Genomic DNA, 26864 nt, shown 5'->3' on the forward strand with positions numbered 1-26864 from the left:
GTTATTCGTACTTTGCTACTTTCATACTCAGTTAAAATAAAGTCCAATCTTACTCTTATCTCGTATAAGTTGAATTGTCCCGCCCGCCTATCTGAGTTTATTATTGTTGTTTCTCTAACAACTTATTATCCATAATCTAGGGATGCAATACATGATATGTACTATTAAACTAATAAATGTAAGTAGTTAAACGCTATGATAACCGATTAAGGGACGCATCTATCGTCGATTATTTACTAAACAAAATATCGAGCGCTCGATTGTTTGCCCGACGCGGGTCGTTAACAAGTACGTCTGTTGTACGCAACTCTCGTAAGAACGCCGCACGAGCTAACTCATCATCTTCTTGAAAGAAACTATTTTTGTTTTATTTTTAAATAACTTTGACATTCAAAATATACTACAATAGATTGTTATTCAGCAACTAAAAAGTTATAGTATAAAAACCTTAATTTTTCGTAAAATTTCGCGGCACATAGATCACATCCCTATCATGCGATATGCGAGTGCGATGTGACATTTCATCTTCAGTTTCAAAGATGGCGGCCTTGTCGCAGTTGCTATTCTTTGCTAAACAATAACGAGAAAATTGATATAATCAACTATTTTTATCACATTTCTCTGAAATTGACGAAAATCATAAAGTCAGAAATACTAATTGTTTAGTTTAACTATTTTGATAATGTGATAATAAGTGAACCCATGGCTTCCAATGTGCAAGATTCACCTGTATATCAGCAGACGTTCGTTGAGGAGATAGATTATAATGAAATTCAAGAGTTAACGGTATATACTACGTTTTTATTCATAAATTATATAGTGTTATATTTAATAACCACAAATGTATCAATAGGTCGTTGGAAAAGGAGCATTTGGAGTGGTATGGAAGGGATTATGGCGGAACAAATTTGTGGCTGTTAAACATATAAACTCTGAAGTTGAAAGGAGAGAGTTCGCTATCGAAGTCCGTCAGCTGTCGCGTGTTTCACATCCCAATATTGTAAGGCTGTATGGCGCTTGTACTCAAGGGGCTCAGGTTTGCCTTGTTATGGAATATGCAGAGGGTGGCTCACTATACAATGTTCTACATAATCGTCCGAAGCCTAAATACTCAGCCGCTCATGCTATGAGTTGGGCCAGGCAATGCGCAGAGGTAAATAAATGTCAACAACATTTAATTAAATAATTAATTTTAATAGATGTAAATTGTAAACAAACAAATGTCAAAGTAACCTTATATTTGAGAGCAATTTAAATACTATCATTAGAAACAGTTGTTTTTCTTCTATGATCATTTATATAATATAATTTTTGTTTAGAAATCCTTGTAATTAAAAAAAGTGTTCTCTTTTGTTAGGTGTGTAACACAGTAACTTTCTATTTTTCAGGGAGTAGCCTACCTTCATGCAATGAAGCCTAAACCATTGATACATAGGGATTTAAAGCCACCAAACCTGTTGTTAGTTGCGGGTGGACAAAAACTTAAAATATGTGATTTTGGTACTGCAGCCGATAAAGCTACTTATATGACAAATAATAAAGGCAGTGCAGCATGGATGGCTCCTGAGGTAATAAATTGTTATTAATTACCCTTTTTACATGCTCTATTTACTCCAAAGAGGAAACACAAATACACCTTTATTACATATTTTGCTCTCTGCAATTTTATTGATATTATGATGGCCATATGAGAATCTATTCAGAATTGTATTGAAATGTAACAAATTTTTAGTGGTTTATTGTTGTAACTTCAAATTTCAAATACTAATCAATGAACAAAGAAAACATCAACCAAATACAGTAGGTTTTATGTATAGAATTAGCATTAGCTATCAGTAAGTGTGTCATATATATAGTTATCATTGTAACCTATAGATGATTATTGTCAATATTGATGATTAATGATTTTGAACTTTAAATTTTCATACATCATATGCTTTCCATAACAATCACATATTTAATGTATTATAATTAAAATTAGTTAAATTAAAGATAAGATCATTTTTGTACTTTCTACATTACAATATATTTGAATATTTGAAAACTACTAAAACAACTAAATTTAAGAAATTTGCAAGTGATGGATAATTGTGAAACTGTGTTATTTGGAATGATGATTGTAGGATCTTTATTCCCCTATTCAAATTAATTAGAACAATCTTTATTAACACATGCAATGTAGAGCAAGATCTAATGTCTTGTATGCGTCTCCCTTGCTTTGCAACTAATAAAAACATAGATTTATCTGCATCATGGCATGTTGTCTGAAAGTGATAATAAATTTATATGGTGCATATTTAAACCAATGTTATGATGTACCTACTTAACAGGGATCTCTGACCATGTATTGCACTGAAGAAATAAAATCACATCACAACAAGTTTTCGCATTAAGTTTCTTAAACATTACAGGGTCGAATGAGCCCTGTACTGGTATTATGATAGTTTTCATACAAGGTCTTAAACACCCCATACCCTAAAAATAGAAACAAATAAAAAAATCAGCCAGCTGCAGCTAATGCGTTAAAAAATCTACAGTCAATACTCATGATCTAGACCAATTATATAACATAATTTTATTTAAAAGTTGTGCATTTGTTCTCAGTATTACTTCTGTGGTTTGAATGGGGCAATATGAGATGTGTTCATCCTATAACAATTAAAATTAAGTATATTATTAACCGAGCAATTTGTTTAAGATTATATGGAGAATCATTAAAAGTTATTTAGTATGTTTATTTTGTATTAGTACAGATAATGTAATATTTTAATACCGTTTTACTTACACTTTACTTTTAATTTATTGCAGGTCTTTGAAGGGTCATCATATACAGAAAAATGTGATGTGTTTTCATGGGGTATCATATTATGGGAAGTATTATCTAGAAGAAAACCTTTTGAGGAGGGAGGCTCTGCATTTCAAATTATGTGGGCAGTACATACAGGTACAGTTTGTTAAAATGAAGTAAAATAAAAAACATACATACATTAATGACAAATAAGAGCTATACAAATATAGCTCTTATTTGTTTTTTATTCAAACTTTATGAGTAGATGTGCAAATTTATAAACTGATACATTGGATAACCTTTCATTCAAACTTAAGACATTATGAAATTGAGAGAATTGATTCAGCTACAGTTTGAAACATGCTCTATTCCTGAACATATATTTTCTTTTGAGGAATTATTGTTCATTCATAATTAACAATGTCACTATTTAATTCAAATTAAAGTGTTAACTACATTTTTATGACTATTTCAACATTTACACAATATTAAACACTTTCATTCATATATTACAAAGTTCAAACAATATTAGGCAAATATTTAGATAATTTCTTATCAAAGACTAAATATGATATTTTAATATTTAAATAATGTAGTCAAGATCTTTAAATTGATGTTAGGGCTAGCTAAACTTATTTGTTCTACAATATACTACAGTATTTTATGACTAAAAATTAATGTACTAATTTTTATATGGCAAAATAAATATCTTTAACCATAAATAGTATAAAAAAATAAACTAGCTTGAAATTATTTTTCATCATCTCTAAATATGATTATAAATTATTATACATTGCAATTTACCATTTGTGGTTTGAACAAATTTTTTCTTGTATTAGATTTCAGTAGCTTTAGTTACCTAGGCGAAAGGGACCATTTACTAACAAGTGGATTATTTTCTCTCCTAATATAAATTAAAAATGTGGATAGGATCCTGATTGCGTCATCAATGGAAGTATCATTAATTTATAAGCTAGAATTATGAAAATTGTTACTTTTATTTTAAGAGCACTTAGGCTTCATCTGCTGTTTGTTTTTATAATCTGAATCATCAAGAAATCTTATTACTTATTCTTTTATAACAGATTATGTTTATATTTATGCAAAAAAGCATTCATGCAAACTGGGTAGCTAGCTCACTCTTCTGCTGCAGCAGACGCTATCTGTAAGTCCAACTTACAGATCTTCGCTCGCAGCGAGCAATGCGTGATTGCACATATCTTCGGGTCTTTGTGCAGTGATTTTTCCTTATGCTCCATGTACTTGTCGTGCAAATAGCCCCCAGAACGCTTACAGGTTGGGGCACACAATGCTATAAGAGCGCCCCCTATTGGTAGAATACTATTAATATTGTTGAATGCATTGACGATGTCAAGATTTATTGTCATTGCCACGTAACTTGAACCACTACTTGCTTTGATAGAAATATGGCGACCGCGCACCACATCGCACTGATCAGCATCAGCAATTGCTGATTGTTGTTGCTCACCTGAGTGAATAGATCTGTTATACAAATTATATATAAACAAGTAAAATATCTTTGCCTTGGTTCCTAGTAAAATGATATTAGTTTCTTCGTTGATTTGCCTTAATTTTATTACTACCCACAAATTTATCTTATATATCAATGTGTCCAATTCAGGTATTTTATTTCTAAATGCTGAAATTTATGTACCAGACTCATCGCCATTGTGATTTAGTCACACAAGGTGTTTAGTTATAAACAGAAAGACAGAATACCAGTTTTATTTCTAAGATTAGTCTTGATTATTCCCACTATGTAATACATAAGTAAAAACCTTAAGGGATATTTGTCTCATGGTTATATTGAATATGGTTTATTTGTTTATTACTAGTTGTCGCCCTCGGCTTTGCTTTTATTTTAGGGGTTTGTTTGTCATGTGTTAGGAAAAAAGGGGCCTATATCCTTCCTTGGAATTTAAATTTTCTTCATGCAATTTAATAAAATTCGGTTCATTGGTTTGGTAGTGAAATATCAACAGACTTGGTGGTAGGGCTTTATGCAAGCCCGTCTGGGTAGGTACCAGCCACTCATCAGTTATTCTACCGCCAAATAACAGTAGACATTATTGTTGTGTTCCGGTTTGAAGGGTGAGTTAGCCAATGTAACTACCGGCACAAGGGACATTACATCTTAGTTTCCAAGGTTGGTGGCTCATTGACGATGTAAGGAATAGTTAATATTTCTTACAGCGTCATTGTCTATGGGTGATGGTGACCACATACCATCAGGTGGCCCATATGTTCGTCCGCCAACCTATTCCATAAAAAAAAAGACAAAGTTAATTTCCAGTTTATAATATTAGAGTCGGTAGACACTTAATTCAGAAAAAGGAAATACAATCTTGCTAATATAAATAATTGAATAATCATTATCTTACCCCATGTATTACAGTGTATGACATTTATGAATATAAGACGATCAAACCCTAGGTCAATTTTGACCTCTAATTGAAAGATGATAGGTCTAACTATTGGCTATTACACATATATAAAAGTAATATTATTATTTGAATGCTGGTACTAAATCTCATTTTATTGTAATTACAGGTCAGCGGCCAGTTCTTATCGAGGGTTGTCCAGAACCTATTGAACAGTTGATGACACAATGCTGGCATAAAATACCAGCAGAGAGGCCCAGTATGGTTAAGGTAAATAGTTTTTTTTTTTTTATATTATTCAAATTATTTTATATAGATATCAGACCGAGGCTTTTACCTGAAGTTGATATAAAGTTCATATATTTGATTATGTAATCAACAAAACACACTAACAATAGTGATTATAATTTATTATTTTGCGAAAAAACACCAAATATTATAAGCTGTTGAATGTACGTTGAATGAGTGCCAGTGTTACATACAAAACTTGTTTTTTTATTAATGTGACGTCATCAAAATAAGTGACGGCGTTTTTACGGGACTAAATAAGGTTGAAAACATGTTTATGTCGTGTTTATTTTTCTGAAATATATTTTTTGTGGCTTTTATTAGAAAAGTTCACAAGTTAATTATATATAATAATTATCCTATTGTGATTTTTTATTGGTAAAACACAAATAATTTATAATTCTACTGTACAAAAAACCTTTTTAAACTTCGATGATTGGGCGACTAGTGGAATTCATAAAGGCAACGAATGTACTAGCTTTACAATGAAAGGACGTACTATCAAAGTGCCCCTTACAACAACTACAACAATTACAGCTTTTCAAAATTATTTTAAAAAAGTGTGCTTTTTGGCAAAATCTTTAACTATAAAAAATAAAATTAAGAATGGACATGACAAGATAAAAATGACTTGGAAAATTATTATTTGTGAAACTGGTTGAGTTGGCATTTGCAGTTCCGAATTGACCCTGAATTATAATAGTAAAGTAGTGGTAAAATAGTCAAAAGGAAGTTTGCTTCACATTTTGAAAAAATGTTTGCCTACATACCAGTTTTGACAACTTAGGTACTTATTTCATCTCCAGCCGTTGCCGAGTCATTGATGAAAAAAAATGTAAGAACATGCAAATCTAACTATAATTTTACCCTTGTAAACCCCAATGACGTAATACATAAGGCACGTAGTATAAATCACTAGACATCAAGAAAACGGCTGACTTGTGGGGTATTTCTCTGAAGGTGATAAATTCAATTATTGATGTGATTGAACCTTATCTTACTATAATATTTAATAGTTGTGTCCAACGTGGTATATTTCCTTTATTTTACGTTAACGTGGTATATTTACTTAAGTTATTCCAATATTTAAATCTAGTAGTTCTTTAGGCGCCAACAACTCATTTCTACTTACAATTTCAATTCTACCCACCCTCAGCAAAATATTTGAAAAAAATATTCTAAATCAATTATTAGCACACTTCAACAAACATAATCTTCTTCATAGTAAACAATTTGGAGTCACGAAGGGTCGCTCGACTACCGACGCTGGTATCGAGCTTATAAAGAATATCAATGAAGCCTGGGAAGTCACAAGATGCCTTAAGGATTTTCTGTGACTTATCCAAAGCTTTTGATTGTGTTCAACATCAGATTGGTCAGGGAACTTTATCACTAAGGAATTAGAGAATGTGCGCTCGACCTTCTGACTTCTTATCTTAAAAATATAATTCAGAGGGTTGACGTTAAAGAAAAAAGATCTCCTGCGGTCTCAGTTGGTAAGGGGGTCCCTCAGGAATCAATTATTGGACCTTTTCTGTTTATCACATGTATAAATGACTCGCCCTTTCTTTTTGGGAACAAACATCATATACTATTGTTTGCTGATGATACCTCCTTAGTTTTTAAAGTTAATAGAAAACAGGTACAATATGACGACGTAAACAATGCTATAGCGGATATAGTACATTGGTTTAGTGTAAATAATCTTAGGCTAAATAATATTAAAACAAAAATTGTGAAATTTAGTACACCAAATGTACAAAATGTAAAAGCCGATGTGCTGAGTTTCTTGGCCTTTCTCTTGATGCGAAGTTGCAATGGTGTCCCCATATTAGCGCATTGGCGAGTAGATTGAGTTCTGTGGCATTTGCGGTCAAAAAAATTAGATTATTTTATTATGTTGATACAGCTCGCTTAGTATATTTCAGTTACTTTAATAGTATAATGTCATACGGTATTGCTGTCAGACTACGCAACCGCTATCCATACTATATTTGTGCTTCAGAAGAGGGCTATTCGCGCAATTTATAACCTAGGAGCTAAAGAATTGTTAAGGAATAAATTTAAAGAAATCGAGATTATTAACTGTTGGTTCTCTATATATATTCTGCAATGTTATGTATGTACGAAAAAATATTAATGATTTTATGAGAAAATGTAATACTCGTAGCATTGGTGCAAGGAACAAACACAAACTTGTTACTCCAGTTCGACCGCATAGAGTCAGTAACTCCTTTGTGGGGCAATGTATACGGTTTTAAAACAGAACCCCAGAAAGCGTTCAGAATGACTCTGTTGCCAAATACCTTTTTTTATTAAGGAACGCTTGTGTGCAACAAGCGTGGTGCTGTTTCAATTGACCATCAATAAGAAAGTGTTATACTTCTATATTGAATAAAGTTATTTGAGTTTGTTACCTTCTTACTTTGGTCAATGCACATTGTTGGCATGCAATTAAACATAGTTAAGAAATTTTCACTTCATTTGCGATCGATCTAAACCTTCGGCCCCGGTCAGAAAACGTAAACCAAATTTATAATGTAATTTATATAAAACATTAATTTCATTTGTAGGTTGTGGAAATAATGGCAGCTCTAAGCGAATTCTTCCCGGGCGCCGACACGCCAATAAACTACGACGACCTCGAGGCGGACGACTCGGAATACCTAGACGACGACTTCGGACCGTACAGCACGCACGACAGCTTCGAAACGGAGAGCATCGTCCAGAGCCACAACACGAACTTGACGTACGACAGGGGCGAGTCGGCGCCGTCGCCGCGGCCTCGCAGCTTCGTGGAGTCGCAGGTCAGCAGGCTGCAGGGGCCCGCGCCGCCCCCCCGCGCCAGCCTGCGCGTGTACCGCAGCCCCGCCGTTTTCAGCGAGAGCTCGTCGCCGCGCGGTCTGTCACCGCTCGCCAACTACAACGTCGGCAACATGAACCCGCGTCACGTCGACATCGAGTACAGCTCCGGCCTCAGCTCCGCCGGTTCCAGGAAGGAGGACTACTGTGATAGACTCAGCGCCGCGAACAGTCCAATGACCCCGGTCAACGAGTACAACGGCAACTCAACGAGGCTGCCGTTGGACGCAAGATATGCGACCCCTTTGCAGAAGACGCCCTCCGCCGGCTCCAGGAAGGAGGACTACTGTGATAGGCTGAGCGCCACGAACAGTCCAATGACCCCGGTCAACGAGTACAACGGCAACTCAACGAGGCTGCCGATGGACGCAAGATACGCGACTCCTTTGCAGATCGAGGTCGATCCTGTAAGTGAATTCAAATTGAAGTCAATTTAGTAATCGAATCTATTTCATTCGAATTTTTAGTGATTTTCTAAATGTCTTTTGAACAATTTTAATGGGTAAGTTTTTATTGGCAATATTACCGATTAATCGACAAACTCCTTATTAAACGTATTCCCATACAAAATATTATTATGCATGGGCTCCAAATAACCAGTATTGTAAATGCTTACAGCACAGTATTTCTTAACTAATAAAGTACATTATTATTCGAATATCATTTAATACGCATTAAGTAATATCAAATAATCTTCTGAAAGTCGCATTAATTTTCTAGAACACGAAAAACTAGATTTTAATCTTTATAAAGAACTTATTTGTATACATGTAAAAAAAAATTGAATGTTCCATTTTCAGAATGTTTGGGAACTGAAGGATTTTAGAGATTCACTTGGTTACGACGATTATTTGGATATCCGAAACAACACTGGCTTCGATAATATACCAGTTGGTGAGTCTTGCATGATTTTTATCTGTATTTAAAAAATAATTGAAATTTATATAGGGAAGTTTGTAGGTGCATTTACAATTTCATTGATTAATCTTAATATTCTGCATGTAATGATATTGAAAATTATGAATAATTTTTCTTAAGTTTTTGGATTCAAAATATAGCCGCCAGATGGCGCGCATCTAAACTCAACTTACTCGTATTATATACATTTGGGTAATTAATAAAAACGTCTAACTAAACTGTTTCCACAGAAAAGTATTAAAATATACAGTAACGGTTATTTACTACAATGTTAAATCAATTTTCTAATAAATAAATACCAGACAGCGAACTGCAACAAACAAGAAATGCTGGGCAAAAACTTCTTTTTAATCAATATCAGACTGCCTCCTACCTACCTGTTTCGATGTATTAGTAACAGGAGATTTTTTAAATATATCGGCAGAGCCGTCTACGACTCGTAATATTTAAAATTGAAAAAATACATTAGATTTTCTACGGCAAACTCATCTAATTTCGTAGCAAATTTATAGATAAAACTTACAATTTTAGATATACCTAAATAACTGATATCAATTGAATAATAAATCACGATCGCAGCAAATAAAACAGCACAGTACGTGCTAAGCAATATGAGATAGAGTTATAAATACGATTCAGCAGCGTTTATTAAACGTTACAAAGACAAGACTAGTCTAAAGTTATCCCGCGCATCACGCCGTGGGCAAAGCGCTCCTGTGCCAGGACACGCTGACTCATCGCCGTATTTATCATCGCATGCACTTTTTATTATTTTCTTCATATAACTAATATCGTAAGTGCGATTGGGTACCCAATTAAGTCGAGCGTTTAATCGATTCGTAAGGTTCTTACATGTACAGTCAGGATAAGAAGAGGTTCGTCACATTAAGATCTATTTTCGTGTGCTCGGTATGAGCGATAGTCTGCTTTAACTATCGAGAATGATATATTGCGTCGCAATTATTTGATGTTTAGATTCAAAAGGTACTAAAAGACTTGATAAACGAATGAATTTGAAAACTGACGAAGGCTTTTTTTTCTGACTGTACAACGTGAGCTTTCTAGAATAGAACATTGTAAGGACAGAAAGAGAAATAAATCATTACTACTATTTTACTTTTTTAAGTCTATATTAAATTAAGAGTGTGTGTGTAATATGTGTTTTTATGCGAGAAAAAAACGTGTATAAAAAGTCGTCAGTTTCTGGATGTAACACATTTTTGAATTTTATTCTATAAAAAGCGCCCTTACTCATACAATTGCAATTCGCATACTTTAATAATCTAATAGCTTCCCCTATATCACTCATACTGATGCGCGCCAATACTAATTTAGTATGGAGAGGTGCCTTTTCGTTAGTGAATAAATCTTTTAGTGATTATCATTGCACATACATTGTTGTTGTAAGAAATATTAACAAATCCTTGCATCGCAATCGCGCCCCAGTCTTGAGAGGTAAAATGTTATGACCCTTGTGCCAGTTACACTAACTTACTACCCCTTCAAACCGGAATACAACAATAGATTTGGTATTGCTGATTGGCGTTAGAATGTCCGATTAACTGGGTGGTATCCAAAGGGGAACAAAATCCTATCAAGTATACACAATTACACATACATACAAATCTATAATCTATCTAAATCTATCTATACTATAAATGTGAACGTAACTCTTGTCTGTCGCTTTTTCACGACTAAACCAATGAATTAGAATACAACAACAACAGCCTGTAAATTCCCACTGCTGGGCTAAAGGCCTCCTCTCCCTTTGAGAAGGTTTCGAACATATTCCACCACGCTGTTCCAATGCGGGTTGGTAGAATACTCATGTGGCAGAATTTCTATGAAATTTGTCACATGCAGGTTTCCTCGCGATGTTTTCCTTCACCGCTGAGCACAAGATGAATTACAAAGAAAAATTAAGCACATGAATCAGCGGTGCTGCAATCATTTTGATTAAGATGCACGCGTTCTAACCACTGGGCCATCTCGACTCAGGAAGGACATACGCTACTTTTTTAACATCCAAACTCAGCTCAACCAATCCCCTAAAACGCGAACGTAGCCGCGGGCGAAAGCTATATTTACCTATTCTATCCGACTATACGGTCTCTCTCATGCCTTAGCAATTAAATGTAAGACTGAACCTATAAATAATACATTAATGAGTCACTGAGATAAGTACTAACATAATGACTAATCAGATGTTATCTTATTTTGGCACGAGATTGGTATATGACAAGGATTCATATTGTTTTGGCATTGTTCGCTCCAACGTAACGTAACTTTCCTTATATAGCATAGGGCAGGTAATGTTATTTTTAGAGCTCATGCCATGCTTCGTAGCTTCTAAAAATGTTTCTGAAACCAAGGCCAATAAATTATCTAATACTTTAAATTAGTTATGATTTATGATACTATCACCAAGAAACAATAAATTTACCCGGTTGGTCTGGCAAAAGTGTTATCTTTTAATGGGTTTATTGATTTTTATCACTTAAAATAAATTTTATCTCCAATTTATTGAAGGAAAAGTTCAAAACTCGAACTCGTTCGAATGTTTCTTGGGACACTCATTTGACTAAAAGTGTCAATTTAATGTAATGTGTTCAAAAACGGATTTTTATACCAACCTTGTCAAAATGGAGACGTATTTCTCATATAATTTACAAATTCCTGAACGTATATTAAAAGTATTAATTTTGCTTATTGTTATCGTTTTAACGACATAGTAAATGTAAAGTTAACCAAACATTATCAACAAACATATTAATCTGCGTTCTGGTGTCGTCTTATTTCCCCCATTTAATATTAAGAGACATTAGTTCTCCGAAACGCCGCAGGAGTAATGGCTAGCAATTTGATAACAAATAACAGTGCAAAATATCAAACGTTAGTCACCCATGTTCTGTCCTATTTAACTTAAATTCTCTCCTGCTTCCTCTATCGTTCAGTGCCAAAACATTGGCATTAATTTTGTCTCCTGCAATAAAAACCAAAATGTCTTAACTAATAACAGTTTCCATTCGATTTTTCTAAACAAAACTCAAGGAAAAACGAATTTTAGGAAGCATAAATCTACTAATAAACTTTATACGACCCATTTTGTTTTCAATTTAAAGTTATGTTTACAAAAATGTATTGATACGTATATTCATATAGGCTAGTCGGACACTGAATCGGGCCTTTATTTTTAGCCCGAGTACTTTACGTTATGCCCATAATAGACTGAAACGTTACAGCGCTTACATTTTAGGTGCATTTATAAATTCAGCGATTATATCGAACGGTGTTCGGTCCAGATGTGGCTCGGGACGGTCCCGGTATGACTCATGGTTCTCGGAAGAGGCCGCGACTATTTTAGACTGTGTCCGCTTACCTTCTAGGAACTGGGTGATGTGGGACCAACGACCGATCGCAACACCAAAGTATTGTTAGATCGAGAACGGGGTTCCTTTTGCTGCCACTACCATTTCCTTGTTTTATTCTCGCTAGATCGTTAATGTTTGCCTCCGGGAAGTATTAAACATTACAAATGTATCAACGCCGATTCTAGGATTTTTCCAAAATATTCAGAACTTACCAAGAAAACGCAGATTTTTTTAATTTTATCACTGAATGTTTTACTGTGTAAATAGTTTTGCTAAAGTCAATGTTCCGTGTAAACAAAGAAGTCTTGACATATCCTGTTTATCCGCTGCTTCCGCGCCGCTCGAATGTTAGGCGCATTGTAGAACGTTCAATTATTTTTAATTTAAGAATCTACTAATAATTAGAGAAAAACTCATTGTATTGCGAGCGAGTACTGTTGAATATTTACTTCAAATATTCGTTATGATTATAAATAACTATAAATCTAATTAATTACGACTATTAATCAAAGATTATTAATTACGTTTCATATTTTTCCGGATACATTGGAAACATTTTTGTAGTTTTAAGCAAAGCAGCGTCGCGTCGCGGCGCGTGCCCTGCTGAGTCAGGCCACAGACGTCAATGCTGTAAGAACAGCATCGCGGTAAAGTAAATAAGTCGTAATATTTTCATGGTGCCGCCGCGGCGGGCATCTCGCCCGTTATGCGTTGTTCAAATAAACATAAGTGTTGATTTTTATACAGTAAAGCTGACTTTTGAGAGCCGCTCGACCGGAGTTTTTATCGATTCCTGCTAGCGATTATAAAAATTTATGAATAAAGAACTAGTCAATAGTTCATTGCAGCATAAATTAAACATTTTCCAACGTATTTATCGATATCGAGGCGCGATTTTATGAAACTAATAAGTTTTCCGTGGACGAGTCTGACTCACTACCGAACCTATTTATGTAAAATTTACAAGTTCCCACCGATATTTTTACCTTAACACTGAATCATCTCTGGTCTCGAGCAATCGGTCGCGATAAATACTCTATTGTTAAATCGAGCCGGCACATTTGTTCGATGTCAACAGAAACGCATCGTGCGTGCACGCATGAATCAGCTCGATACAATTAATCTAATTTAAGGTTATCGGGGGGGCATGGGACGGGCTCGCCGTCGCACAGTCTCGCGCCGCCGCCGCGCCCGGCGCATCGCCCGCTGCATGCGATGCACCCTCTCGTACTCACTCTCCGCCCAACCGCTGCCCGAGTGCGCGTTCCGCCCGCGCGAGTGCTCTCAAGGACGGTCCCTATGCTATAGACAAGTGAGATGCCGCAATCAGACTGTTCTGTTCAAGTTTCAATAACGGTGCAACCTAATCGTAATAAGTTACAGGTGTTCGTTGACGTTTTCATGAGTGAGTACCTTTACTTACTTATTCTTTCGAATTAATAATATCTTCGTGACTAAAACGAATAATATATCCGTCCGGTAGATAATTTTATGTTCTTGTCAAAAATAAATCTTTTTTCGTGCAAAAATAATTTTCGTTTCGTCAAAATCTACCATAATAGAATAAAATATCCGCTGGGCTTGGAGTCACGTGGCCCATTTATAATCCCCAAACGATAACCGACAGTGAAATAATAGGCTGTCAAAGGCATTGCCAAATCTTCTCGGCCAGTGACGGCCTAGCGTCGAGTGACGCTTTCGACGAGCGGATGAATCACTTCTAATTATTTTATGATGCGGTAGCAAGGCTCCATCGTCGCACGTAGTAAACAATAAGAAGAGTCGGTTACACGGCTCCGCTGCGATCTCCTCGCCATATGGCAACGCTCGCTCGGCCGCTGTCCAAAATTACGGCCACTCTAAATTTATTCCCAATGTTAACTCTTTTGTTGTATGATATCTTAAACGACGTAACAACCTCTTTGAAGATCCCGAAATAATTCTGTTTACACGTTCGTTTATCAGATAGACCCTTTGCACTGAAAAACTTGTTTATTTATCTCGAAAGATTTACGTCTCCGCTCTCAAAGCTCCACTAGGACCGTCTTTGTAACGAATTACACACACTCCAGTTCCATTCGGATTAGTAATCATCGGCAACTGTGGAAATGTTTCTCGAACCGACATCAAAACAATAAGTGTATGGAAAATAAATGGGGAGCGGTGAGACATTTTGCAGACGGCGCTTAGCGTGATTCAGTCTGGAATACGATTGCCTTTATAGCTTTGATGGTGGTGCGCAACCGGGCCGTTGGCATCGGGGAGCGACATGACTAACCGGTGCCCGCTCTAGATACAATCAAAATATGTGACAAGTTTATTTCTATTCGGAACAAGACATTCTCGATATATCCCTCCACAAAGTTGAACATCTGCTGATTTTTTTGACGACATAAGTAGGTCGGGGCTCGTATCTGCGTCACGCGCCCGGCTTCGTACCCGACTCTTACGTTTACGCAAAATCTTTACTCTCCTATGACCTCGGCACGCAATATCCCGGTAACTGATCGCGCTCGCTGACAACGTTATCAATGGCCGGACCTAATTTTACTGTTTACTTCAGTCAGACTACTATTAGCTATAGTAATAATACATCCTTAATATTATTGTTTAGAAAAAAAAAATCACATCGCCTTACCCATTCATACTATAAACTGTGTTTATATGACAGATTATTTTCTGACAAACGCTGTATTATACTATATATTTTATCGTCTTATTCCTTGTAGTCTTACATTAATTATTTTAATCGCGTTTTATGTATCTTTGCAATATAAATTACAGCTTTTGTATATTACAACCGCTTGCTTTGCTTTGAAAGTATAAAAATTTGCTTAGACATCTAAAATTTTGTTCTTAGAATATATTGATATTATATGCGGATGATAAATAAAAATGCAAAAAAATCTACACCTCTTTGATAAATCTAAATTAAAATGATTTTAAGATTATTGTATTAATAGGTAATTTAATCATTGCAAATATATATACATACAAAAGATGGATATACGATGGTTATACGATGCAATATTAATTATTAATTAGTTTAATCTTATTAACTTTCAAGAAAAGAAATGTATTGACGGCTAAGTATCTTAATATTTCATCCCACGTGTGCAGTGTACATTACGATATCCCTTCCCGCCGGTCACGAGATACATTATAATTACCCTGAGTAAACCTTGATCGTCCATTACGATACTAGCCACGATGCTATCTTAGATCACTCTTAAAAAGATATATGGCCATGAAGGGATTAATTGAAGATATAACTATAATGAGATGAAGGAAAAGAAAAACTACTGCGGCGTCTTTATATAAGATGACGTAGATTAGTAATACAATGTATTTGGATGCTTAACATAATTTTCCATCATGAAGTTGATTAGTTAATATATGGGGGGGGGGGTCGTCTTAATACTTTAGAAACACATCTCACTCACTAATGCTATTGCTCATAGTTAGAATCTTTATATATGTACCTCACGTATTTAATTGCACAGTTCCTTTGTAATCTCAGCTAAATTTGTAATTTTGCTACTATTTTATATCGATTTTTAAATTTCATTGCGTAGGGCTACTAATCCTTCTAATACGGTATTATATACTTTTTATAATAGTACTTTAAAATGTTGTATGTCCTCATAAAAAGACACATAAAATATATTTGGGCAAAATAAACACCTTTTGTTGCCCGAAAATGAAATTAAAATATAAACCTTTTTATTCCCGCAAAAAACGCTGTCAGTCATTTTGGTGACGTCACACCTATATAAATAACAGTCCATATTCATAAATACGACCAGCATTCTGCTTTTACAAATCCGGTTTGCATTTTAATAAATAAATACGTACAAATAAAATTAACTTTGATTTTTTAAAATTAATGTTAAATATGTTTCTATATAATCTTTAAGTTTTACCACCGAAGGTACACTATTATATGCGTTCTTTGTTTGACTTAACCCTAAAAAAGGAGATCACTATTAACGACATTTACATTAAAAATTGGTCCCATTTTATTATTTATCAAAACGAAAAAGTTGATTAGTACTATACTCACCTAATTTTAAATTTACTGAACAATAAATCTATTAAAACATGGTTCGTTTGCATAACTTACCATCAGTTAGTATTGGTCGTGTGTACTATATATGCCACTGTCCACTGCCAAAAATCAATACTTCAAAGTATTATAAGTAGTACAGTTTCTTGATATGGATAAGGATGCTTGAAACGTAGACGACTGGTAACAGAATTTAATTACATTATTATTGTATTAATTACGTTGTAATCCTGTAATGTGTTGAAATAACGCTGAAGTGCAAAGAGATGTTGTTTTTAAAATAATTCATGTTATCAAATTATTATTAAATAATCAATAATATTAACGAAAAGCAACAGTGATACGGGAATCGATTACTATTAAAAGTTATCCTAAAATCTTCAGCGAAAACGCGATGAAACGATATAGAAAATTTTAATATGCAGATGTTTTTAAGCTATTAATCTTATTGCAGTTACAATCGAAAATATATCGATACCGCTAAACGTAACAATGTTTTAAAACTGTTCACCGATATGTATGTTTAATTGAATACAATGTTGTTGCACTGTATGATTCAGTTTACTACTTAGTGTAGGCGGTGTACGATCTTAGAGGTGGGATTACGACGTATTTAATGCAATAATAATCTAATTAAATGGTACATTGATGTTTCAAAATATATTCTAATTATGACTAATACTTATCTGTGATAAGGAAAAATACCAAGTCCGTATATATATATAACGCTTTTGGACATCTATTTATTCCTACAAAATTTGTAAAAGATTTTCTCTGATAATATTTAAGATGCTTCCCTACTATTTTGAAATAGAAAATATACTTAATGCATACATATATAGTTTATAAAAGAAAGAAACAAAAATATACGTGTTCCTATTCTTCGGCTAATAAAAAATAATTACTATAATCTAAACAAATGAAAATCAGTTCCTTAAATAGATAAAAAAGATATTGTATCTTCTTTTTACACTTCATTTATCGCACTCATTCAAAAATTTACACATTCACAATTTTAATTTGTAATAAAATAAACATTGTAAAATAAGATAAGGTGTGAAATTTCCTATTTCGAGCAGCTTTACAGTTAATCAGAAGATTATCTAGTAGTTTTATGTCAATTTGTGCGCGGGCATTACAAAATTGCTACTTTATCATTTTTACATAACGCACCAAAGTAATAAAACATCAATAAGTGCGATTGACCTAATTAATAATCTTATTCTAGATATACATATTTTTATTCAAGAAGTAACAGTATAATATCTCATTGGTCCCTGAATTATTTGATAAATTACTAGTTATGTTACTTTTTAAAAATGAATACTTCCTACGTATAAATAAAAAAATGAATATTATAAAAACAAATGTAATTGTGTATCTGTTTTGATTTACCTTTACGTTGAAATATGCTGCGTTTTACATCAAGTGACAGACAACATCTTTCATCCACGTAGTAAATGTTCAACGTTCACAATCCTATTAATATTACATATCTTCGTAACGTTAATAATCCGTCATATTTGAAATAATATATTGTCTCGAAATAAATGAATATTTTAGTTTAAATAACGAAAATATCGCAAGCGCCTTGTTATATTCAAAATAAAACCTAACCTAATTAAAATATTGTTATATTTTAAAGATTACTTAAGCATTATTTAAATGAAGCGATATTCTTGCTTACTTTCTAACGCCATTCAACCGTATTCATCACTTATCACGTGTTTAAAAACTGAAAAAATTGACGAGTCGTAGAATCAGCAGGAAGCAATACAAAAGCTGTAGTTGTGAAACAGCTTCGTCTGAGTCACGCGTGTATTTTAGAGGTGTGCTACCGAACCGTGTAGCCTCTACGAACGTCGTTCTTACTAGTTGATGTACAACTATACTGTAATTTAAATCTATTGTTTGACTGAAGACTTGACAATCTCTGTCTTATGATTCATCAATGTTTACCAAGAATGATAAAAAAATATGAAAAGATTTTGCTAAGACTTTACAAACAAACAAACAAAAATTAAAAATGGTATGTCATATGTAGTAGAGCCCAATATATATTATCTTGTTTTAACAAAATTAAATTGGACCTTTTTTTTAAATTTTGTCTTCACGCTAATTTCAAATTCGGTACATATTTAACGCATTTAACGTTTGCCTAAACAATAAATTGCTAGATTAGTATTGCTTTAACAATTCTTTGATGTGATCTGGATACAATCATGTAAAAATATAGCACATTAACAGAGACTGGCCCAGTTCTGATTTCTCCGTAGAAGTTGGCACGAGATTGTAAACTGCCCTCTTTACAATAGACCGCTAAATATCAAGCACTGTTTTGCTGACAACGCACGCTTCTTTTCTTCAATGGGCCATAATTAACAAGCAGCTCTCCTTGGCCGCGTCAGGAATCGGTTCAACTGACAATTGATAGCTTTGCTAACAGATACTTACCAGAGGTTGAAATATATTGATAAAAACGCGCACTACCATAGTATACGGATGATTATTTCGATGAGCACTGACAGCATAGGCTGACTAATAACTACATGTATTTTATAAATATAACCATATAATTTAATTCAGTCTACAAAGTTCGCAATGGACACGAAATGAGAACAACAAACTAAATTATACGCGGACATTAGTTTGTAAAACGACGTATAACACTTCCTTCATCTTGATGCTGATAAATAATAAAGAAAAGTTTACGACGAGTGAAAAAATTGTGCTCATTTTAAACACGACGTAAATTATACGGATTGTCTCATCGCTAACTTCAAACTCGCTTATTATTGTCCTTTATGTTTTATTTTATAATTGTACACAAGGACGCCTAAATCCGTGCAGATATTTCCGTATCGAATGAAAGTGTCTCGAATGAATCAGACTTTTTTTTAAAGGCTGGAAGTACGATGTAATTCCCTGTCAGCCGCTTAACATGATTCAAGCTTTGAGATCTTGGACATTCAGTGGATTTTTGACACTTGATTTTTTAAAATAAAGAAGATGTAATTTTAATCTCTGCTAACTAATTATACATGTCGCGATAAAATGTCTCAATTCTTTTGGTCTAAAAATAAATCGATCTTCGTAAATCTTTCCACTATAAATGTAATATGTCAAAGTCTAGATCAGTTAGCAAGACACTTTCCTTACTTTCGGTTCCAAATCTTTTAATACAGTCTACTAGAAAAAAACTGTCACTTCATGGCCAGCTCCCACAAGATGTCGGAGTATGACGCAATCAGAGCAGTCTGCGTCCCGTCCCGACGCCAAATCGAAAACACATTAATGCCACCGATCAAAGAGAGCTTTACTTCACCCTTAGATTTACGACATTACAAAATCGATACATCGCACATGGCTCTCATAGTATTATGACGATATATTCGCCATGGAGCTTATTTCGTTTGAGTTTATTTTAAATATTAATAGTGTCTTTCTACTCATTATTTAGCTCGTGTTTTCATATAGTTGAAGTGTACGTATGCCTACAATTAAACTCAAACAAATACATCTAATAATAACTCGCCTCACGTGATAGATAATCTTGACGTAATTTATCTGTTCTTGAGGTATTGGAATAGCCGAATGTAATAAGAACGAGTGCAATGTTTCATTGCTGTAATATAAATAACGATAATGAAGTGCATCGTGCTATTGCTTGGACCGTCCCCGATGCCAACGCGATTACATTGTCGTCAAAGCCTAACCAAATAGTTAAGATTGTGATACCTGAGCTGTTTCATCACGAGTGACGTACTACGAATGCCGTTGGCTCTCTTCGATTTGTCTGCCTTTGATTGAGTTGTAAATAACGTGTTCCCATTTGATATACATACGTAATACATATCTATATAATATATTTTATAAGTCAGATATGATTAAAACGACGACTTTAATTGCTCGGTTTAAATTTTGTAGTTCGAATTTAGTGGTAGTAAACTACGTTATGGATTAGTCATGATTTTCCAACGACCGTCCGGATACTATCTATCAACGGCTCGGCGAGAATACGCCCGAACTCTGTCAACGCTTCGCGTGTGCGCGTTAATAATCGCGCCCGTGTTGCAATTATGTATTACATTTTCATATTTACGCACAAATCTCTGAATACCTAAGTTCGAACTAGTTAATGTAGTACCAAGGGGATCCGAAAAGTGTATTTAATGTAATACAAAAGCATTCCCATGACAAATGATTTTCAATAGGTATTAAAATATCCGTCGTTATAAATTTTTATTCGTTTACATGTTTAAGATTTCTCTGAACCCTTTAGTTATTATAACTTATACTCAGAGACAGAGGAACTATTAAAACAGCGAAGTTGGCACGGTACTCGGCTGCATTATTGTCTAAGGGCACGTGCTTTTAGCGCTAAATCAGCGTGTAGGAAAACGGAAGTGAAGCGTAGTCGCACTGTCTAGTCATGTCTGTTCCGTATATTTAGAACTTTAGTGTTAACAATATTAATCGCGGTTGTTCACTAGATATGTCATTTTATTTTAAACTATCTGCGCTTACGATTATATACGCCATAAGATTTGTTTGATGCTAATGTATCTAACTGGGATCTAACATGATATTTTTATTTAATGAACTGTGATATTGTCATCTAAATACAATTAAGTTTCTGACTATATTTTTGTAAACAATTTAAAGTTAATTGTATTGCGGCAAACTTAAATTGTTTTTGCACACTACACTTCTACACGTTGAAATGCACCAGCGAAATATAAGTCTATGAATTAGAATTAGGGCCACATGCGATGCTGCAATCATCTGAACTCTAAATTATCACTGCGCAATGAACAACAAACGTTTAAACCGTACCAACCGGCTTTCAGCCAATACTATAAAGGCTACGTAATCGACAATAATATGGCTATGTTATCCAAACAATAACAAAGCAACATATTATGAGAAACGGTGCCGTTCTGTTTTCCTAATGGTAACCCCATTAGAAAATCATTTTTTTCTGTAAATTAAACTAAGAACCGCTCCAAGAGATTCACCCATCACGAGGATGAAATCTTATGGTACCGTCTATTGCATGGCAATGAAGACGTAGGCGGGGGTCGTCGACCCGCTGCAGAGAGCGCTGCGCGCGCCCTGCCAGCGAAAACGGCAGAAAACCTCACGAAGGGCGGCAGCACACTGTATCCGCATTTAGCTCGGGCTGACGTCGCTGAGTCACCGCACCGCGAATAGCGGCGGTTTGTTTGTTGCACCGCCCGCTCCCGGCTCTCCCGCCGATTATTTCGAGCGTGGCGTGTGCGACTGCGACTCCGCGAGCAGTGCTGGCTGCTCGCTCCCGGAGAGAGCACGCGCCATGCCCCCTCTGCCCGCGCCGCCCGCGCGCCTCCGCCGCCTCGACGCGTGTGACGCCTCCGCCGGCATTGTCACCACCATCAGGGACACGGTCAGCTGTAGTTGGATATTTTACAGTGAGTGTCGAGCGCCGTTGTTCTCTACTATCGTACGCGCCGTTTCCGGGTCGACTCTTCCTACGCGGAAGATCTTTCGTTGCCCAATGCAGTAGGCCACATTTTGCGTCAGTGCGCCCTGTCAGCCCTTTAAACTTGTAGTAGTGCCTTTTCTGTTACTAGTTACGTTTACGCTAAAGAAGACCCCCTCGGATTCAAATTAATATCGCAATAAAATTTGTCTTGATAAATTGTAACTGTTGTGTAGAACGAGTGTACATGAGAGCATAATATTTTCTAGAATATGGGGCCGTTAAAATCTCTGTGTTACAAGTGTTTTGAGATGATTAGTTCATTGTAGGCGACTGTCTCGCTTAATTCTCTGCTGCCATCTATTTGCGTGAAAAGGAATCATCGGTCGAAAGCTGCAATCTAGGTGAAACGTCTGACATCAGCAACCCGAAGTAAATTTAACTCTTGACGTATTAAACCTTAACGTTGAACTGTTACGTTTTATTAAAAACTCTTAATAAGTTTACTTATGTTAATAAAAAAAACCTTTAAATATCATTTATAAAAACTGCATATATTATATAGATTGTCGTCTATTCGCCACAAAATTTCATGATTTTTACATAATCTAGCAATATTCTGAAGTTTAAGTCGAAATACTATTTTTTCCATTTCAGTACATAATAACTGTAATAATATTTTTTGTCTCCATATATTCGTCTAAATTAGACTATTTCTTCAATGTAATGAACAACTAGGTTACGCGTCATCATCACCGTACCGACTGGGTTTATCGAGCAAATTTTAATTTGGAATACTATAAACATTTAGTTAATCGTACAGATTATAATTTAACAATACTAAAACAATTGTTTTTCTTGACATTACATGAAACAGAAAGCAATATTTTGTGTCTTGGAAAATTGTTGCAGTATAATTTTTATATACTATTGTTTTAAAGCATTGATAACTAAAAATGAAAAATACTCTATTTTCAAACGTACGAATGCGTAACGGTTAATGAACTTTCCAATACCAAAGTTAATATAATAATAAAATTTATACAAAATTAAATCCATCAGATTATATAAAACTATTTACAGAATTTATTTAAAAACGTTTAAGAACTATTTGTTTAGGACACGGCACGATTGCAATAAGTAAAATAAATTAAAAAAACACACACACAAAATTATAAAAACAACGAAAACAAAAACACATTTAATCAATTCACAAATAAAAAGAACTGAAACGAAAAAAAAAGATTTGGTAAAACTTTGGTAACGCATTCAGCTTCCAAGTTGGGTTTTGTAAACCCAGCGCTGATTTTCCATGGTTCCCTATAATTCTAGCTACTACTACTAGCTCTTCTCGATGTGATCTGCAAAAATAACCGATAATCGTTAGAGACCGCTTTGTACCGCAAAAGTTTATATGAATAATTTTTTTGTATTTAAATATGTCACTCACAGCCCAAGATTGGAAGAAATATCTAGAAGTAATTAATCGCTATTCCAGGTAACAGTAGCGGTTCAACCCCCGCGGAGGGCGCCGCGCCGCCGCCTTCCGAGCCCGATCCTGATCTGGACTCCATCCACATGATGCTGGACCCACACTTGCGACCCATCTCGCCGGACCTCAACAATGAGGAGTCGAAACGCATCTTTGAAGAACACAAACAATTGGCCCAGGAGTACCTTAAAGTAAGTTACTAAATATGTTTATAGCATAACACAAATTGCGTTATTTACATGCTTTCATTTTACTTTACCTTACCAAATGTAGATCTGAGTTTTAAACCTACTGAATTTTAAACCTATCCCAACTTAGATGAATTGTTACCTTATTTGGTTTTGGCTAGTGAAAGAAGTGTTTGCAATTATGCAAACTCATTCTATTTTAGTAACATAAAGATTCTAGACTAAATTATATCTTATCTCTTAATAATTTAATGATTTTGTATAAATGTATGTAACATTTAATAGCACAATATTACGTTATGTGAGTATTACCCACAGCGATGTCTTCCTCCTTTATATTATTTTTATAGTGATTGCTCAACCAACGAATATAATTTACGGTCGCCTCTGTCATTGTCGTGTTAATCTGTTATTGGCGTTACTTCAAGTTATGCACGTTGTTATTGCATTTGTACACGTGCATTCTCATCATTTCTACTTTGTACCCGATCGCAATATACAATCTATTAATATTGTTTGCTAAAACATCTATTCGATACTCAATAATTTCACATATTTTGGATATTTCACTCTTCTGTTGTTTTTTGCTAAAATAGGCTATTTGATAATACGAAAAATAAATTGTGAATTATTGTAATCAGTGTATGAGTTTAAAAATTGTTATTTACTAATGAAAGTTGAAAATAACTTAAACTTAATTTATTCAAAAATTCATACATAAAATTGCAAATTTTCAAATGCTTGTCACGCGACACAAAACGCTCCTGATTGGCCGGGCTTATGATGAAGTCACTTTCTTGTAAACTTTGCTTTTCTACTATATGTACCACAGATTAAAATACAGGAATGTGAATTCACCGACCCCATTTGCAGCGCCATATTATCCTAGTAGCGTTTTTGCGCGCTATTTAAATATGGAATTTTTAATATGATATTTTTCGGCAAATATGCACTAGGAATACAAAACACAACTTTTATTGGTTTCCTTAACTTCTACTAAATAATATAAAATGGATTTTAAAAATCAGTCAAATAGCCTATTGTCTTGGATTGTGTAATTATAGAAACGAGAAGATAATTTGTAAAAAAAGACCTACATAAAGTAACAAGCAAATAACTAAAAAAAAATATAATACTCCTGTAATTACATAATAATGATATATTTAAATAAAATGTTCTTTTTTTAGATACAGACTGAACTAGCTTATCTAAGCAATCACAAGTCAGAGCTAGAAGACCAAATGGACGATGAGGAGCTACAACAGAAGAGAGAGATCATACAATTAGAGAAGGAAAAGGTAAACATACAAAAAACTTCCATTCTCCTATCCTATATTGTAGGTCTTTAATTATATTATTTTTAATAATGTATAAAAATAAATATAACGAGGAGTCGGGCATCAATTCGTTATCAGATATGATGTTATTCAAAATATCAGTTTAGTCGTTCACATTCGTAATGTAATTCTTTCGATATTCTTAGACTGTCATCTGTATTACGTTTAACGACCTCCATGGTCGAGTGGTGTGTATACCGGTTTTCATGGGTACGCCACTCTGAGGTCCCGGGTTCGATTCCCGGCCGAGTCAATGTAGATTACCATTAGTTTTCTATGTTGTCTTGGGTCTGGGTGTATGTGGTACCGTCGTTACTTCTGATTATCCATAACACAAGTGCTTCAGCCACTTACATTGGGATCAGAGTAATGTATGTGATGTTGTCTCATGTTTATTTATTTATTATTACGTCATACTCACGTCGCCAGTAAAAGCAACAGCCTGTAAATTCCCACTGCTGGGCTATAGGCCTCCTCTCCGTTTGAGGAGAAGGTTTTTGGAACATATTCCACCACGCTGTTCCAATGCGGGTTGGTGGAATACACATGTGGCAGAATTTCTATGAAATTTGTCACATGCAGGTTTCCTCACGATGTTTTCCTTCACCGCTGAGCACGAGATGAATTATAAAGATAAATTAAGCACATGAATCAACGGTGCCTGCCTGGGTTTGAACCCGCAACCACGTCGCCAGTACGTACGATTAAAAAATAAATAAATCTTAATTAAACTTTTTGACGCTTCGACATTTATATGACTCGTGTATCCTTTCAGGACTCGTTAATCAAACTGTACTGCACACTGAAGAAGCAGAGTCCGCGAGTCGACAACGACAGCTGGCTGCGCCCCGAGGACCTGCCGCACGAGTGACGCCGTGACGTCACGCACGCACGACGCCGTGACGTCACGCACGCACACTGCGACACAAGCGACACGTTCGCGTTGCCCACGTGATCGAAAAGCGCGAATTTGTCTTTTGACCAAAACCTTCTAGTCAAGAGAAACAGGGATATAGATTGTGCATTTTTTAATATGAAAAATGTCCATGTTTCAATATTGCCATGATCGTTATTATTGAAGTACAGGGACTATTGAATAAATACATCTTTGAAAAAATGTGTAGTGCAGTGCGATGGACTTGCTTTACGGTACAATCCGTAGAGTCTGATTGAAATATTGATCTCAAGTCACCAAACGAGCCTTCATCATCGGTATTTTACAGGTTATTTTTTTTATATTGTGTGTACGTCCTCCGAGCCTTATATTGGATACATTTTTTTATGAACAAATTCACTATATAGTTCATAAGTACCGGATTAAATTTTCCCAGTAGTGTTCTTTGGTTTGTTGTTAAATGACAACAACGGTTACTTTGAGTCGTTTTTTTTTTTTATGTCAATATTATTGTGTAACTGTAAAAGGGCGCGTTTTAGTGCCGTTTTATTGAAATGCAATTCTAAATATAAATATTATTTATTTGGATAATAAAGATGGTAAAATATTTTTTAATATAGACACTTGTAAAGAACTTGTGTGTATGCATATTCATTTATGTATTTAAGATAGTATTAGTAGGTTTAATGTATTGTTAAGTTTAATAAATAATATAAAAAACATACTTTAGTTTTAATAAAAAAAAATTAAACTACACTTTAAACGTCACCGATGGATAACAAGACTAAGGTAAGGA

The 26864-nt window shown here is 34.7% G+C and overlaps 1 protein-coding gene across 2 annotated transcripts; it reads left to right on the forward strand.

The window, feature by feature from the left end:
• The first annotated feature begins 512 nt into the window (after positions 1 to 512).
• On the forward strand, positions 513 to 26790 carry LOC124536728 (mitogen-activated protein kinase kinase kinase 7). 2 transcript variants are annotated; one of them, XM_047113300.1, is made up of 11 exons: positions 513 to 786; positions 854 to 1153; positions 1389 to 1568; positions 2809 to 2944; positions 5360 to 5460; positions 8052 to 8473; positions 8615 to 8747; positions 9141 to 9234; positions 23655 to 23839; positions 25024 to 25134; positions 25949 to 26790. In XM_047113300.1, exons 1-11 carry the CDS (start codon positions 703 to 705, stop codon positions 26042 to 26044), a joined length of 1842 nt encoding a protein of 613 aa, XP_046969256.1. In that variant the 5' UTR covers positions 513 to 702; the 3' UTR covers positions 26045 to 26790. The 2 variants fall into 2 exon arrangements, with proteins under 2 accessions (XP_046969256.1, XP_046969255.1); XM_047113299.1 differs by having other exon boundaries at positions 8052 to 8747.
• The last annotated feature ends 74 nt before the right edge of the window (positions 26791 to 26864 follow it).

Source organism: Vanessa cardui, chromosome 17, assembly GCF_905220365.1.
Source record: "Vanessa cardui chromosome 17, ilVanCard2.1, whole genome shotgun sequence".
Taxonomy (NCBI): domain Eukaryota; kingdom Metazoa; phylum Arthropoda; class Insecta; order Lepidoptera; family Nymphalidae; genus Vanessa; species Vanessa cardui.

What these genes read in the sequence shown, in the direction of transcription:
- LOC124536728 (XM_047113299.1), top strand. Translation starts at nt 703, where the DNA reads ATGGCTTCCAATGTGCAAGATTCACCTGTATATCAGCAGACGTTCGTT. An exon ending in ATGAAATTCAAGAGTTAACG is followed by an intron (nt 787 to 853) that starts GTATATACTACG and finishes ATGTATCAATAG; the next exon opens with GTCGTTGGAAAAGGAGCATT. An exon ending in CAGCATGGATGGCTCCTGAG is followed by an intron (nt 1,569 to 2,808) that starts GTAATAAATTGT and finishes AATTTATTGCAG; the next exon opens with GTCTTTGAAGGGTCATCATA.